Source organism: Ovis canadensis, chromosome 4 (assembly GCF_042477335.2).
Source record: "Ovis canadensis isolate MfBH-ARS-UI-01 breed Bighorn chromosome 4, ARS-UI_OviCan_v2, whole genome shotgun sequence".
Lineage (NCBI taxonomy): Eukaryota > Metazoa > Chordata > Mammalia > Artiodactyla > Bovidae > Ovis > Ovis canadensis.
In genome coordinates, this window is record NC_091248.1 from 65,422,623 (window position 1) to 65,439,877 (window position 17,255).

The 17,255-nt window shown below is 44.7% G+C and overlaps 1 protein-coding gene across 3 annotated transcripts in view; it reads left to right on the plus strand.

Moving 5' to 3' along the window:
- The window catches only part of CTTNBP2 (cortactin binding protein 2), a 173,322-nt gene that overhangs the window by 124,093 nt on the left and 31,974 nt on the right, over positions 1–17,255 (plus strand). For all 3 annotated transcript variants that reach the window (XM_069587936.1, XM_069587937.1, XM_069587938.1), the window contains 2 exons: positions 12–107; positions 1,300–1,379. In XM_069587936.1, coding sequence (XP_069444037.1) covers positions 12–107; positions 1,300–1,379 — 176 coding nt within the window. The remainder of the gene's footprint in view (positions 1–11; positions 108–1,299; positions 1,380–17,255) is intronic.

Genomic DNA, 17,255 nt, shown 5'->3' on the forward strand with positions numbered 1-17,255 from the left:
TTTTGAACTAGGAAGTGTGCCGTGGTCAGCGGGTCAGAGCTTCACCCAGTCCCCATGGGACTTCATGAGAACGAATAAAGCAGAGCAGGTCACTGTGCTTCTGTCAGGTAAGGCTATTCCAAACTAAGGCAACATTGAGAGAGAGTGCCTCGTGAGTGTTTCATGAGTCATGATTCTGTCCTGTGTCCCCAAGCCATGCGTGCGTGACTCCCACGCTGAGTAGTTAGATTCTCTTTGAAATATTTGATTGAGGAGAAGAAAAATCAGAAGCCATGTTTCTGACACCTGTGATGGTGTCTGTTCTGATCGTTGATTGCTGCCACTCTGACTGCATTTCTCGTTAGGAGAAAGCTGATGTGCTGATGAGAGAGTGACAGACATCATGGCAAGAGAAACGTCTTACTGCTGTCGAGTACAGCGGATGGCGACTGTGATTGTTGCAGTGTGAGCTAATCTTCAGTGAGCATCTACTGTGTGCTTGGTCCTCTTGTTTACATGCATGACAAGCATCAGTTCATGTAATCCTTACAGCAGCGTAATTAACATAGGTGTATCTGTTTATCCTCATTTCATGTATAAGGAAATTGAGGCTCAGAGAGATTGATTTTCTGGTCTGAGTGTGTGCAGCTAGTAAGTAGTATAGAAATTTTCACTTTCCCAGCCCTTAATGCTAAAAGGCTACTGATTTTACCATGTATTTCCCAGGTTTGGGAATGGAGCTTTTAAAAATTCAGTTTCAACTAATAAAGTTTTATTTTATTATTTGACCTAAGTTTAAAAAAAAAAAAAAAAAACCTGAGGCCATTCCAGAAAATTCCTTCAGGCTCGACGCCATGCTGAGAGAGTGGCAGCACACAGAGCGGGGTGGAAGCGGGGGTCAGAATTTGGGAATGCACCTGTACATGGATGCTGGCAAAGCTAGAACTTCTGAGGGTTGGTATTATACATGGCTTATAAGCAGTAGAATATTGAATCCAGCAGTCAGATTAGATACAAGCTACAGTATTGGAACCTGGATCTGAAGGCGCTGGTCGTGATTGACCGGATGGGTGGGCTCCCCCTGGGGGAGATCAGGCCAGCTGAGGAACTCCTGGGAGCCATGGCAGGGGCTGTTTCTCAGCCAGTCCAAGGTGTCACAACATTTTCACGATGGTAAAGGCACACTGGTTCCTCTTGGCCACATGTCAGCTCTGCCTACAGATGTCAGTAACCATCCTGTATCTTACATTCAGCTCTGTTAGGTTTTGATCATTCTTACAGTTGACATGAAGAGCCCTTCTGTGTGTTTCCTTCTCTCAGGGCCTCAGGAGGGCTGCCTCAGTAGTGTGACCTACGCGTCTATGATCCCTCTTCAGATGCTGCAGAACTACCTCAGACTGGTAGGTGGACCTGCCAGGTGGAGTCTTACGCTCCTGGCCCCAGTGAGGATTAGTTGGTTGCTCAGCCGTGTGAGCCCCTCATTCCCCTGTGCTCTGACCTCGTGACCTTTCCAGGCCCCACTCCCTGGAAAACTGCTGGTATCTTGCCTGGAGATTGCTGGGACCCAGAGACTGCCTGTGACCTGCCAACTGTTATAATTTGGGCAGGAGGAGGGTGTCTTTTCCTGACAAGGACTTGGCATCAAGTAATTGGTCATTAATATGGAAGAGAATAACTAGCTATCGAGATGCCTGGCTGTAAACCTACTCAATTTAAAATTGAGTAAATATGCTAGCGTTAGTTATTGTATTGGTTTGCCACTTCAACAGAAGCAGTTATAACTTGGACAGAAGTTTATTTTCTCAAACACAGAAGTCCCAGCATATGTGAGGGGCCCAGGGAGGTGGAAGGTGCAGGGTCTCAGGGTCTCAGTTCCATCTCTCTCCTAAGCTCCTCACCCTTAGGGGTCGTGCGTGGATTTGGTCAGTCAGTCAGTGCTCCCAGGGTCCAGCCTGAGGGAGGAGAGCCAAGAGGGCAAGTCCCTGCCTTTCAGAGAAGCTGCACACACCCTTCCTGCCCAAGGAATTAGACATGTGTTCACACCTAACTGGAAGTATGGACTTGCTGAGCAACCAGGCATTCAGCTAAAACTGAGTAGTTTTGTTATTAAAAGGAAGAAGGAGAATATGATTATCAGGAAAGAGTAGCAAATTCTAGATACAAAATGGATAGATTTAATGCTCTGCATTTGTCCAGTACTTACTATGTGCCCGGCAATATGAGATAGCCAGCACTGTCATAGATGACGAACCTGAAGAAGCAGAGAGAAGTAAGAACATGCTCCAGGCCATGAGCCACTTACCACGAGCCAGTGGACAGTAAAGCCAAGATTCTGCAAGTCCCTGACGCACACATATGTCTCTGCATGTGAAATGCACCTCAAACTAATATTGAAGGTGTAAAACAGCCATGAAATTAAAAGACGCTTGCTCCTTGGAAGAAAAGTTATGACCAATTAGATAGCATGTTGAAAAGCAGAGACATTACTTTGCCAACAAAGGTCCGTCTAGTCAAGGCTATGTTTTTTCCAGTGGTCATGTATGGATGTGAGAGTTGGACTGTGAAGAAGGCTGAGCGCCAAAGAATTGACGCTTTTGAACTGTGGTGTTGGAGAAGACTCTTGAGAGTCCCTTGGACTGCAAGGAGATCCATTGCAGACCAGTCCATTCTGAAGGAGATCAGCCCTGGGATTTCTTTGGAAGGAATGATGCTAAAGCTGAAACTCCAGTACTTTGGCCACCTCATGTAAAGAGTTGACTTATTGGAAAAGACTCATGGTGGGAGGGATTGGGGGCAATCCCTGGATGAGGATGAGATGGCTAGATGGCATCACTGACTCGATGGACATGAGTCTGAGTGAACTCCAGGAGTTGGTGATGGATAGGGAGGCCTGGCGTGCTGCGATTCATGGGGTCGCAGAGTCAGATACGACTGAGCAACTGAACTCAACTGAACTGAAAACATTGAACCATCATCTTGCCTTAATTTGGAAAGCTTAAAAAAAAAATAAATGAATGGCTTTGATTCTGACCCTTTACACAAGTTGTTTCCATTAACTGAATTGATATCTTTGATCCTGATGGAAAGAAGTTTTCAAAATCTTTCTATTGATCTAGCTAGGCTTACCACTGGGATTGACCTTTCTAAAAACAGCATATAAACATTCAAAGGCTTCACAATTTAGGAGACAGGGTATCTTCTAAATCTGATACTTTCTCCACCCACCCCACCCCCCACCCTTCTCTCTCTCTCTCTCTCTTTTTTTTTTTTTTTTGCTATTTGCTCCTCTCTTTGTGAAGGATCAAAGAAAGCCTGAGGGTTACATAGAAACGGGAAAGAAAGCTGTCCTATTCCTTTGCTTCACTGAAGGTTAAATTTATGTGACCAACTGGATTTCAGGAACGTGAGTCTAGGCTCTCAGAGGGCTCATGCGACGAGTTGACTCATTGGAAAAGACTCTGATGCTGGGAGGGATTGGGGGCAGGAGGAGAAGGGGACGACCGAGGATGAGATGGCTGGATGGCATCACGGACTGGATGGGCTTGAGTCTGAGTGAACTCCGGGAGATGGTGATGGACAGGGAGGCCTGGTGTGCTGTGATTCATGGGGTTGCAAAGAGTCGGACACGACTGAGCAACTGAACTGAACTGAACTGAACTGAATCACCTGTTGAGATGATAAAATGACTAGAAAGGCGATGCAACCAGATTACAACTGTACATTAGTCTTGACTAACTAGCTCAGTCAAATGGAATTTCTGTTAGCCATACTGCCTGCTTGCTAAGTCACTTCAGTTGTGTCCAACTCTCTGCAGCTCTTTGGACTGTAACCCACCAGGCTCCTCTGTCCATGGAATTTTCCAGGCAAGAATACTGGAGTGGTTTGCCATGCCCTCCTCTAGGGGATCTTCCTGACCAAGGGATCGAAGCAATCACTTTAAAGTTTAAAATTACCCTGGTGGCTCAGTTAATGGAGAATCTGCCTGCCAGTGCAGGAGATGTGTGGGTTCGATCCCCTGGAGAAGGAAATGGCAACTGGCTTCAGTATTCCTGCCTGGAAAATCCCATGGACAGAGGAGCCTGGCGGGCTACAGTCCATGAGGTCACAAAAGAGTCAGACATGACTTAGCAACTAAATAACAACAGGCAAGCATAACAAACACATAGTCATTGTGACTGTTTGTCCTTCTATGCGTGCATGCTAAGTCACTTCAGTGGTGTCTGACTCTATGTGACGCTATGGACTGCAGCCTGCCAGGCTCCCCTGTCCATGCGATTCTCCAGGCAAAAATACTGGAGTGGGTTGCTGTGTCCTCCATTCTCCTTCTATAAAAGATAATAAACCCTTTATGGAGATTGACCATCTGTGATGCATTCTTATATCCTGTTTAGTTATTTAATTCGGTTGTTTGACAGTTATTTGTTGAGAAGCTCCTAAATGCAGGTGGTGTTTTAGAGACTTAGGATATAGCTATGTATAAGCTGCATTCCTTGACCTCATGGAGCTTTCACGGTAAGCTGTGTAGGTATGTGTACAGTGTCTGCCCCACTGTAAGGTGGGGCAGATAAAAAGCAGATGGATAAATACATCTGTAATGTGACATCCAGTACTAATTATAAGTATAAAGAGAAATAGAGCAGATAAGGAGGTAAAGAGGTAATGAAAGGGGTGGCAGAAAGAGCTTTTGAATGGAGTTATTAGGATAAATCTTTCTATTATGATGCATAGACAGAAAACTAGACAAAGTGAAGCTAGAAGCCTTGAGGAGGGATCTGAAGCAGAAAGAACAGCCGGTACAGACGTGTCTCAGCTGGCACTGAGGTTTGAGAGATGAGCAGAAGCCAGATCATGCAGGACCAAGGCAGGGACTTTGAATTTTATTCCAGTTATGATAGGACTGGCTGCGCAGGCACAGGAGGGCCTAGAGGAGCTATCCTACGTTGAAGGTCAGGAACGGCTGCGGTAAGGAGATACCCCTCGTCCAAGGTAAGGAGCAGCGGCTGTGCTTTGCTGGAGCAGCCGTGAACACCAAGGTAAGAGAAACCCAAGTAAGATGGTAGGTGTTGCAAGAGGGCATCAGAGGGCAGACACACTGAAACCATACTCACAGAAAACTAGTCAGAATAATCACACTAGGACCACAGCCTTGTCTAACTCAGTGAAACCAAGCCATGCCTGCGGGGCAACCCAAGACGGGCGGGTCATGGTGGAGAGGTCTCACACAATGTGGTCCACTGGAGAAGGGAATGGCAAGCCACCTCAGTATTCTTGCCTTGAGAACCCCATGAACAGTATGAAAAGGCAAAATGATAGGATTTTCCTATCATTTTCCAAAAGAGGAACTCCCCAGGTTGCTACTGGAGATCAGTGGAGAAATTACTCCAGAAAGAATGAAGGAATGGAGCCAAAGCAAAAACAATACCCAGTTATGGATGTGACTGGTGATAGAAGTAAGATCCAATGCTATAAAGAGCAATATTGCATAGGAACCTGGAATGTCAGGTCCATGAATCAAGGCAAATTGGAAGTGGTCAAACAAGAGATGGCAAGGGTGAATGTCGACATTCTAGGAATCAGCGAACTAAAATGGACTGGAATGTATGAATTTAACTCAGATGACCATCATATCTACTACTGTGGGCAGGAATCCCTCAGAAGAAATGGAGTAGCCATCATGGTCAACAGAAGAGTCCGAAATGCAGTACTTGGATGCAATCTCAAAAACGACAAAATGATCTCTGTTCGTCTCCAAGGCAAACCATTTAATATCACAGTTATCCAAGTCTATGCCCCAACCAGTAACGCTGAAGAAACTGAAGTTGAACGGTTCTATGAAGACCTACAAGAGCTTTTAGAACTAACACCCAAAAACGATGTCCTTTTCATTATAGGGGACTGGAATGCAAAAGTAGGAAGTCAAGAAACACCTAGAGTAACAGGCAAATTTGACCTTGGAATGCGAAATGAAGCAGGGCAAAGACTAATAGAGTTTTGCCAAGAAAATGCACTGGTCATAGCAAACACCCTCTTCCAACAACACCAGAGAAGACTCTACACATGGACATCACCAGATGGTCACACCAAAATCAGATTGATTATATTCTTTGCAGCCAAAGATGGCGAAGCTCTATACAGTCAACAAAAACAAGACCAGGAGCTGACTGTGGCTCAGATCATGAACTCCTTATTACCAAATTCAGACTTACATTGAAGAAAGTAGGGAAAACCGCTAGACCCTTCAGGTATGACCTAAATAAAATCCCTTATGATTATACAGTGGAAGTGAGAAATAGATTTAAGGGGCTAGATCTGATAGACAGAGTGCCTGATGAACTATGGAATGAGGTTCGTGACATTGTACAGGAGACAGGGATCAAGACCATCCCCATGGAAAAGAAATGCAAAAAAGCAAAATGGCTGTCTGGGGAGGCCTTACAAATAGCTGTGAAAAGAAGAGAGGCAAAAAGCAAAGGAGAAAAGGAAAGATATACCCATCTGAATGCAGAGTTCCAAAGAATAGCAAGAAGAGATAAGAAAGCCTTCTTCAGCTATCAGTGCAAAGAAATAGAGGAAAAGAACAGAATGGGAAAGACTAGAGATCTCTTCAAGAAAATTAGAGCCACCAAGGGAACATTTCATGCAAAGATGGGCTTGATAAAGGACAGAAATGGTATGGGCCTAACAGAAGCAGAAGATATTAAGAAGAGGTGGCAAGAATACACAAAAGAACTGTACAAAAAAGATCTTCACGACCCAGATAATCATGATGATGTGATCACTCATCTAGAGCCAGACATCCTGGAATGTGAAGTCAAGTGGGCCTTAGAAAGCATCACTATGAACAAAACTAGTGGAGGTGATGGAATTCCAGTTGAGCTGTTTCAAAACCTGAAAGATGATGCTGTGAAAGTGCTGCACTCAATATGCCAGCAAATTTGGAAAACTCAGCAGTGGCCACAGGACTGGAAAAGGTCAGTTTTCATTCCAATCCCAAAGAAAGGCAATGCCAAAGAATGCTCAGACTACCGCACATTTGCACTCATCTCACATGCTAGTAAAGTAATGCTCAAAATTCTCCAAGCCAGGCTTTAGCAATATGTGAACCGTGAAGTCTCTGATGTTCAAGCTGGTTTTAGAAAAGGCAGAGGAACCAGAGATCAAATTGCCAACATCCGCTGGATCATGGAAAAAGCAAGAGAGTTCCAGAAAAACATCTATTTCTGCTTTCTTGACTATGCCAAAGCCTTTGACTGTGTGGATCACAATAAACTGTGGGAAATTCTGAAAGAGATAGGAATACCAGACCACCTAACCTGCCTCTTGAGAAATCTGTATGTGGGTCAGGAAGCAACAGTTAGAATTGGACATGGAACAACAGACTGATTGCAAACAGGAAAAGGAGTATGTCAAGGCTGTATATTGTCACCCTGCTTATTTAACTCATATGCAGAGTACATCATGAGAAATGCTGGACTGGGAGAAACACAAGCTGGAATCAAGATTGCCTGGAGAAGTATCAGTCACCTCAGATATGCAGATGACTCCACCCTTATGGCAGAAAGTGAAGAGGAACTAAAAAGCCTCTTGATGAAAGAGGAGAGTGAAAAAGTTGGCTTAAAGCTCAACATTCAGAAAACGAAGATCATGGCATCCGGTCCCATCACTTCTTGGGAAATAGATGGGGGAACAGTAGAAACAGTGTCAGACTTTATTTTTGGGGACTCCAAAATCACTGCAGATGGTGACTGCAGCCATGAAATTAAAAGACGCTTGCTCCTTGGAAGAAAAGTTATGACCAACCTAGATAGCATATTGAAAAGCAGAGACATTATTTGCCGACTAAGGTCCATCTAGTCAAGGCTATGGTTTTTCCTATGGTCATGTGTGGATGTGAGAGTCGGACTGTGAAGAAGGCTGAGCGCCGAAGAATTGATGCTTTTGAACTGTGGTGTTGGAGAAGAGTCTTGAGAGTCCCTTGGACTGCAAGGAGATCCAACCAGTCCATTCTGAAGGAGATCAGCCCTGGGATTTCTTTGGAAGGAATGATGCTAAAACTGAAACTCCAGTACTTTGGCCACCTCATGCGAAGAGTTGACTCATTGGAAAAGACTCTGATGCTGGGAGGGACTGGGGGCAGGAGAAGAAGGGGACGACAGAGGATGAGATGGCTAGATGGCATCATGGACTCGAAGGACGTGAGTCTGAGTGAACTCCGGGAGTTGGTGATGGATAGGGAGGCCTGGCGTGCTGCGATTCATGGGGTTGCAAAGAGTCGGACACGAGTGAGCGATTGAACTGAACTGAACTATGATAGGCCGCCACTGGTAGGATTTGAGCTAGAGTGATATACACCACAATAACTGAAGTGTTGACAATCTATACACGACATGGAAACCTAGTAATGCCTGAGTTTTGAGTATTTCTTTTAGGCATACCTTGTTTTATTGCACTTTATAGATACTGCTTTATTTTAATTTTTTTTGTTTACAATGAATTGAAGGTTTGGTGGCAGTCCTGTGTAGAGCAGGTCTGTTGGTGCCGTTTTCCACCAGCATTTGCTCATTTCCTGTTTCTTATGGAAATTCTCCCAAAATTTCAAATTTTTTTCCTTATTATGTTTGTCATGGTGATCTGTGATCAATGATCTTTGATATTACTACCACTACTGCTGGCTGAAGGCCCAGATGATTGTTAGCACTTTTTAGCAAAAAGTATTTTTTAATTGGGCTTCCCAGGTGGCACAGTGGATTACGGTATGCACAATGCTTTTTAAATATTTAATAGACTACAGTTTGGTGTAAACATAAACATAAATTTTATATTCACTGGCAACTGAAAAAGACATGTGACTTGCTTTATTGAGATAGTTTATTTCTAGTGGTCTGGAACCAGACCAGCATGCCTCTATATGCCAAGCTTTGTTTTAAGTATATATATTGTTTCCTTTAATCATTCTATGAGATAGCTACTTATACCGGTCGTGTCCGACTCTTTGCGACCCCATGGACTGTAGCCCACCAGGCTCTTCCCTCCATGGGATTCTCCAGGCAAGAGTACTGGAGTGGGTTGCCATTTCCTTCTCCATTAAAGGTGAACAGACCAAGACTATTTGCTCAAGATCCTCAGGGAGAAAGTGGTAGCCCCTAAGGAATTGAACCTAGGCTGTCTTCCATTCTTATGCATGTTATCAGAGTTCACACTAGTTATTAATCTATTGGTTTAGACATAGTTGTTGTAGACAGTTTTTACTGCATGTGTGTGTGTGGTTAGGGCTTCCCAGGTGGCGCTGGTGGTAAAGAACACGGTTGCCAGTTCAAGTAGAGGCAAGAAACACGTCTTCCATCCCTGGATCAGAAAGATCCCCTGGAGAGGAAATGGCAATCCACTCCCGTATTCTTGCCTAGAGAATCCCATGGACAGAGGGGCCTGAAAGGCTACAGTCCTCAGAGTCTCTGATTGAAGCAACTACATGCTCAGTCACTCAGTTGTGTTCTGCTCTTTGAGACCCGTGGACTGAAGCCCGCCAGGCTTTTCTGTCCATGGCGTTTTTTCCTAGGCAAGAATAGTGGAGTGGGTTACCATTTCCTTCTCTAGGGGATCTTCCTTACCCAGGGATCAAACCCACGTGTCGTACATTAGCAGGTGGATTCTTTACAGCTGATCCATATGGGAAGCACAAGATGTGTAAATGGGGTAAATAGAATTCATGTGTTAAAGCCCAGATGCAGAAAACCAAATGGAGTGAAACCTTTAAATCAGACTTTTTTTTTATTTAAATGATATTAATTTTAAATACTGTTCTTCCACTGAATAGTTAAATAATACAAGTACATTTTAAGTCACCATCCTTGAGTTAATAAGGAGGCATTTAACTTGAGTTTGAATCACTAATCACTTATTATAATAGTTGAATTTTTTATTATCTCAAACTTTTCTCTAAGTCAGTTTGCAACTTTTATTAGCTTATTAGTAACTCCATAATTTAATAATTCAGTGACTGTGAATAACTATTAGAAAAATACTTGAGTAGATCACCTTTATCTGATACCTGTTTTTAAATGTAGCACTCTGAATTCTCATGAACACGATTCTTGAGAATTACATTGACTGTCCACTTCAGTATGTGCCATGCTCATCATCAAGAATCATCACTAGGAGGTTCTACTTACTCTTCATATATTCCCAAAATAAATTTGCTATATTCCCATAGAAATGATGCTATAAATGATAGTTATGTATCTTAACATTGCCCATAAAAGCTTATCAGCCCCTTTAGTAGATGAGTAAGTTCAGATTGATCTTTTTCAGGGCATGGAGGGACAATATTGGGTAAGGTCCTAGTGGAAACTCTGGGGCAGGAAGAGTTCAAGAGTGCTAGAGGCCAGGTTGGAGAAGGCAATGGCACCCCACTCCAGTACTCTTGCCTGGAAAATCCCATGGATGGAGGAGCCTGGTAGGCTGCAGTCCATGGGGTTGCTAAGTTGGCCATGACTGAGCAACTTCACTTTCACGCATTGGAGAAAGCAGTGGCAACCCACTCCAGTGTTCTTGCCTGGAGAATCCCAGGGACAGGGGAGCCTGGTGGGCTGCCGTCTATGGGGTCGCACAGAGTCGGACACGACTGAAGCGACTTAGCAGCAGCAGCAGCAGCAGCAGCAGCAGCAGCAGCAGCAGCAGCAGCAGCAGCAGCAGCAGCAGCAGCAGAGGCCAGGTGACAAGGGGGAAATTATATCTAAGAGTTATATCTTATAGTCTTTTTAAATAGTTATGTACCCAAGTTACTACTTTTGTGCTAGTGTGTAATGGCCTGTCTTTATTCAAAGTTAGTAACCGGGTCTGATCTTGGCTTTTATGGTTTCCATAAGCTCATTTGTTCATACTGTTCATGGGGTTCTCAAGGCAAGAATACTGAAGTGGTTTGCCATTCCCTTCTCCAGTGGACCACGTTTTGTCAGAACTCTCCACCATGACCCGTCCGTCTTGGGTGGCCCTACATAACATGGCTCATAGTTTCATTGAGCTAGAAAAGGCTGTGGTCCATGTGATCAGTTTGGTTAGTTTTCTGTGATTGTGGTTTTCATTCTGTCTACCCTCTGATAGATAGGGATAAGAGGCTTATGGAAGGTTCCTGCTGGGAGAGGCTGACTGAGGGGGAAACTGAGTCTTGTTCTGATAGGCGGGGCTGTGTTCAGTAAATGTTTAATCAAATATTCTGTTAATGGGCGGGGCTGTGTTCCCTCCCTGTTGCTTGACCTAAGGCCACTCTGTGGTGGAGGAAATGAAGATGATGGCGACCTCCTTCAAAAGGTCCCATGCATGCACTGCTGCTCTCAGTGCCCCAGCCCTGCAGCAGGCCACCGCCGACCCACGCCTCCACTAGAGATGCCTGGACACTCACAGGCAAGTCTGGGTTGGTCTCTTGTGGGGTCACTGCTCCTTTCTCCTGGGTCCTGGTGTACACAAGGTTCTGTTTGTGCCCTCCAAGAGTCTGTTTCCCCAGTCCTGTGTGAGTTCTGGTGGCTCTGTGGTGGGGTCAATGGTGACCTCCTCCAGGTGCCATACCCAGGTATGCTGCACCCAGAGCCCCTGCAGCAGGCCACTGCTGACCTGTACCTCCACAGAAGACACTCAAACACAGTTCTGGCTTGGTCTCTGTGGGTTGGGTGTGTGTTTTTTGCCCTTCCCAGGTCTGAGCAACTCAGGCAACCAGGTGCTTGGCAAATCACCTCCCCAGTCCCGGCTGCTTGGTTTCCCGGGTGCACCACCAGAGCACCATCTCAGGTGTGCTGTGTGTCTCCTCTGGAGAGCTGATCTCAGGTTGCGACCCTCCTGGTGGATGTCAAGCATCCAGGATCTCAGGAAGACCGGTTAGCAGCTGGGAGCCTGCTGACAGTTTGGTGGAAGATGTCATCTCTGGGGCTGAGATTGTAGCAGCCCGTTACCTTCTGGCTCTGGCTGTCACAAGCCTGCCTCTCTGCCTCCTGGCGGGGAGGGGCTGGTATGCAGCCAGCTAGCATGTATGCATATGGGAGTTGGGCTATAAAGAAAGCTGAGTGCAGAGGAATTGATACTTTTGTACTGTGGTGCTGGAGAAGACTTGACAGTCCCTTAGACAGCAAGGAGATCCAACCAGTCCATACTAAAGGAAATCAGTCCTGAATACTCATTGGAAGGACTGATGCTGAAGCTGAAGCTCCAATACTTTGGCCACCTGATACGAGAAACTGACTCATTGGAAAAGACCCTGATGCTAGGAAAGATTGAAGGTGGGAGGTAAAGGGGACGACAGAGGATGAGATGGTTGGATGGCATCACCAACGTGATGAACATGCGTTTGAGTAGGCTCTGGAATTGGTGATGAACAGGGAAGCTTGGCGCGCTGCAGTCCACGGGGTCACAAATAATCGAACACAACTGAGTGACTGAACTGAACTGAACTGAAGCTCATTTTTGAAAGCATATAGTGTGGATGTCTCTCTGTATGTGAACTGTAATTTCTCTTGAATTCCCTTATTATTTATACCTATTCTATAGAGACCTCAGCAAATGCCTAAAAACACTAGCGTGAAAGACCCCCAGCTTTGGTTATGCCTAATGCTGAATGTTCCAGTATTGTTTGGGGGAATTTTACATGAGTAAGTTGACAGTAACTGTATTCTGTGTGGCTCTGAAGTCATATATAAACCAGTTGTTTAAAATTAAGTTTTCGGAGAGGTTGTAATGAAAGTCTTAGCTCTAAAGCCTGACCCTTTAACCTAGAGCCATCCCAGTTTCATTAGCTCCGGAAAGACCTCTTATTTTTCGTTCTTTTTTGAGTTCAGCATCTCAGCACAGCTTGGCCTAAAAACTGTCTCAGTAGTAGAAGCTTTTCCTCAGACAAGTGAAACTCTGACCAAACGTTGAAGTTGATTGCTTTAAAATAATGCCACAAGTCTGAAAACACGTTGCAGGTGCCACATTGGGCGTAACAGGACTACAGCTCCTCTGGTAAACTCCATTCTGCAGAAAAGCACTGTGGAGGGAAAAAAAGATAAAGGGATAGACGGGCCTTTGTGGAGGTCATTGTCTCCATTTGTCCAGAATTCATTTGCCACACAAAGCACTAATTGACATGTGATGAGAGCTTCCTGAATAGGCTCTGAAGACACAAGAATAAAAGGGATTGGTACCCATTGTGATAACAAGCCCTGTGTCCCTTTACTAATAAGCAGAAATGTCACACTGTAAGCATGCACTTAGAAGATAAATCTGGGGACTACAATTCACCTTTTAGAAGTTGGGTTTCAAAAAGCAGATCTCCTTTCAACACAGTTAAAATATTTACTACCCCCACCTCCCCCAATCTGTTTACCTTCCTGTCTACCTATCCATCTATCTTTAGAGCTGCCCTCTGCTGGAAGCATGGAGGATGTATATTTTTTAAACCTCAGGCCTTGCTATTTGGAGAAATAATATGGTAACTCTAAAACAGATAAATATGTTTTCTTGCCATAGCTTTGCGTGTTTTCACCAGTTTAAATATAGCGAGAGGCTTCCATAATCAACTTTTTTGTTCAGCTCTTAAATGGTAACCAACACAACTGTATCATTTGATGAGCTAGAACAAAATATCATTCACAAAAAAATTGATAATACCTGAAATAAGTAGAAACCTACTAATAGGATGCTTGCATTAGAATGTCTCAGTGATCTAGAAGTCTTCTACCTTGATTTACTTATTGAATTTACTTATTTATATTCTAGAAAGGATGCAAGACTATATGAACAGACATGCTTACTACTAGTGAATGGCCTTTTAGTAAAATTTTTCTGTCTTTCCTGAGAACCAACAATCTGAGACCAAATGAGGTGCTGGAATTGAAGACAGCTTATGTGTGAAGTTGGGTATCTTGCTGTTACATGACTTCAAAGTCAGTCTTAAGAAAATATAAGCAGTTTGACAGGATGGCTAAGCTTGTTTTCAAAAGTGAGACAAGATTAAATAGCAGTGCTGGTTGAAAATCTCAGTGGGCTTCCCTGGTAGTTGAGCTGGTAAAGAATTCGCCTGCAGTGCAGGAGCCCTGGTTTGATTCCTGGGCCGAGAACATCTGCTGGAGAAGAGAGAGGCTCCCCACTCCAGCATTCTTGGGCTTCCCTGGTGGCTCAGCTGGTAAAGAATCTGCCTGCAATGCGGGAGACCTGGGTTCGATCCCTGGCTTGGGAAGATCTGCTGGAGAAGGGATAGGCTCCCCACTCCAGCATTCTTGGGCTTCCCTGGTGGCTCAGCTGGTAAAGAATCTGCCTGCAATGCGGGAGACCTGGGTTCGATCCCTGGCTTGGGAAGATCTGCTGGAGAAGGGATAGGCTCCCCACTCCAGCATTCTTGGGCTTCCCTGGTGGCTCAGCTGGTAAAGAATCTGCCTGCAATGTGGGAGACCTGGGTTCGATCTTGGGTTGGGAAAATCCCCTGGAGGAGGGCATGACAACCCACTCCAGTATTCTTGCCAGGAGAATGACTGTGGACAGAGGAGCCTGGCAGACTACAATCCACGGGGTCACAAAGAGTCAGATACAACTGAGCGACCAAGTGCAGCGCACAGCACAGACTATTCAATAAACCTTGAAAATCTGTTTCACTAGTGTGAAACTATCCATTCTTGGTGAGAAAATTTCTACCCAGCAATTCATGGCAATTTGGGATTAATTTGGAGAGCTCAGGATCTCTGCTTTAAAATTGCACCTGGCAAGCAGCACCTAACACACAATTTTTCACTAAAGTAGTTTTAAAAGGGGATAAAGCTTCATAGTAACAGAGAAAAATAGAACTGAGGTCTTCCTTGGGCAAGAATCTAGAAAAATTGTTCACTAACTTGAGGAGCAAGAGATTGTCAGGTTTATTTATTTGAGGCCTACCTGAGATGAGATAGGAAAGTATTGTTATCTTTCTCTTACCCATCTTTACTAACAGTTTTTTAAAAAGCAAGCTTTACTAGCAGTTAGGAAATTGAACATACATCCTTTACTGCTTCTGCTTGGGGCAGCACCGTGATACTTTGCTCCATCGCCTGTCAGCGCAGGTCCTTCCGCAGCTCTGCAGAGGTTGGATCCTAGAAATCCCTGAGCAGAGATCACGGGCTTTGATGAGACTGTGCTGCATTGGGAAGTATATTGTATCTGCCCTCTCAGTGGGCTGGGAACAGGAGCATCCTGCTTCCCGAGCAGTTCAGTTCATGCACTTGTCCCCCAAGGGAAACAGCAGGACCTTAGTCCACTGCAGCCAGAGCTGGATCCTGGAGTTTAACTAGAAATTATAGACACCAGCCTGCCCTCCATCTAGTGACCTAATTCAGCTGGAAAATCAGCGGACAGTGAGTGAAATCAGTAATGGTCCACACACCCTGCTTTACTGCAGAATTCTTCCTGTCGCTTCACAGTAGATAAATACCCATGACAAGTTAACATTATACTGTGGGAGAATACTGCGGAAAAGAACAAAACCTTCCTGAAAACTCAGAAGAACACAGCTTAAAAATAGCTTAAAAAAAAAAAAGAAAAAGAACTTGGGGAGATTATGTTCATTCTCTAGAGGATGCAAGGAGATAGATTGTGAAAGCAGGGCAAGAAAGCCGTGGTAGAGGGCAGGATAAGATGAAAAGGAAAAGGGCTGGAAAGCAGATGGATGAGGCAAGGAGCTCATCAAAGAACAACCCAAAATGCAATGGCCTCATTGAAATTGTACTTGAGATCATAAAGAGCAGAACAGAGGTGGCAAGTGAAAGTTCCATTCAGGGTTGTGAGGGTAGACGAGAAGGACAGAGTTAGGGTAATGATGAAGGGACAGGTGTCCTCACAGAGCACAGCAAGGGAACTTAAGGCTTACAGGTGTGCCTTAGAACTAGAAGAGGAGAAATTAACAAAAGCATAAGGAAGAAAAAATTTCCAAGCTGAAAAAAGTTTGCACATGTCCGAAGGATTTACCCTATTTCATTTAAAATTGGGAGAAAGAGACTGTAACTAGATAAATCTGGGAAATGGGCAACATTTTTTAATGACAAGAACAATTGATGTATCCCCAAGCTTCCCTATCACATAGGTACAAGTGAGAACAGACTATGCTATAATAATTCTTCTTTAATAAAAGCTTACCCCTGAAGTCTTGTGGTGCCGTAGCCTCACTACCTAGAAGCAGAACCTCAACTGAACTGTCTAGGATATTCTCTCTCCTGTGTCTCTGAGGGAGGCCCTGTCCCCGTCTGGGTCCTGGCTGGTACTTTTACCACTGCTTGGTTTTCAGATTCACAGTTCCATGGAAAACAGCCCAGGCCAGTCGCTACTGAGCTCAGCCTCTCCTTTTAGGATCCTGATGTTTGTCAGGCAGCTACAGCCACTCTCGTTTTTCTTCCAGACACACTAGTCTCTCTGTTGCTGCCCTACCCCCACTGTGAATCCAACTCTTCCCTTTTTTATTGAAGGCTTAGCAGTGGTGGAATAATATTTAAAATAAAATGAAATCACTGGTGGCTACCAGGTAGATTGTCTTTCAGAGCCTAAAACTCAGTCCCCAGTGCAACATCAAGTGGCCCGTTAGGATCACTTCCTTCCTTAGCCCATTGTCTGACACCTAGTGGTCAAGCCTGGTTTCCCTTGCCTTCCTAGGAGTTCGTCTAAACACGCCAGGGTCTCCCGGGAAACCAAAGCTCAGGTCTTAAAGGCCCCAGGTAAGGAAGGAGTTCCTTTTCCTGTAAGGAGCCAGGGGCATAGTCACTGTCTTCACGAAAGGCCACTCTGGTCACCCTCTAGGATGTGACCTTCCCTTTTATATAAAAGGGACAAACGGATCAGAGCACAGCAGAGCAACAACAGCACAAAGATCCACATCCATGTCCTTACGTTGTCCCACTGCAGATTAAAAGGAGAGACAAGACCCTGTCATGTCTTAACACTTTTCTAAGTCTGGGTGGCTCAGTCCTCAATCTAACTTCGTCAAGGGACTGGTTAGGTTGGTGCTTCACCTGTGTGGGTCCTTTTCTGCCAAACCTTTCTAGGAAGAAACCTCCCCAGCATGGGAGCACAGCACTGGATTATGGGGGTGTGGGAGGCTGATCTCCACCCCAATTTCAATCCAAACATCATTGCCCTTGTCCTGCACAAAACATCATTCATTGACTTTCCATCTCAGCACCCATTACATCTCCACCTGTTCTTAGATGAGATATTTTTATACATGAGGATAAAGAGTTTTTAAAATCATATAGGCTTCCAGGAAGGAAGGAAAAGTGATCAGCCAAACTCTACCT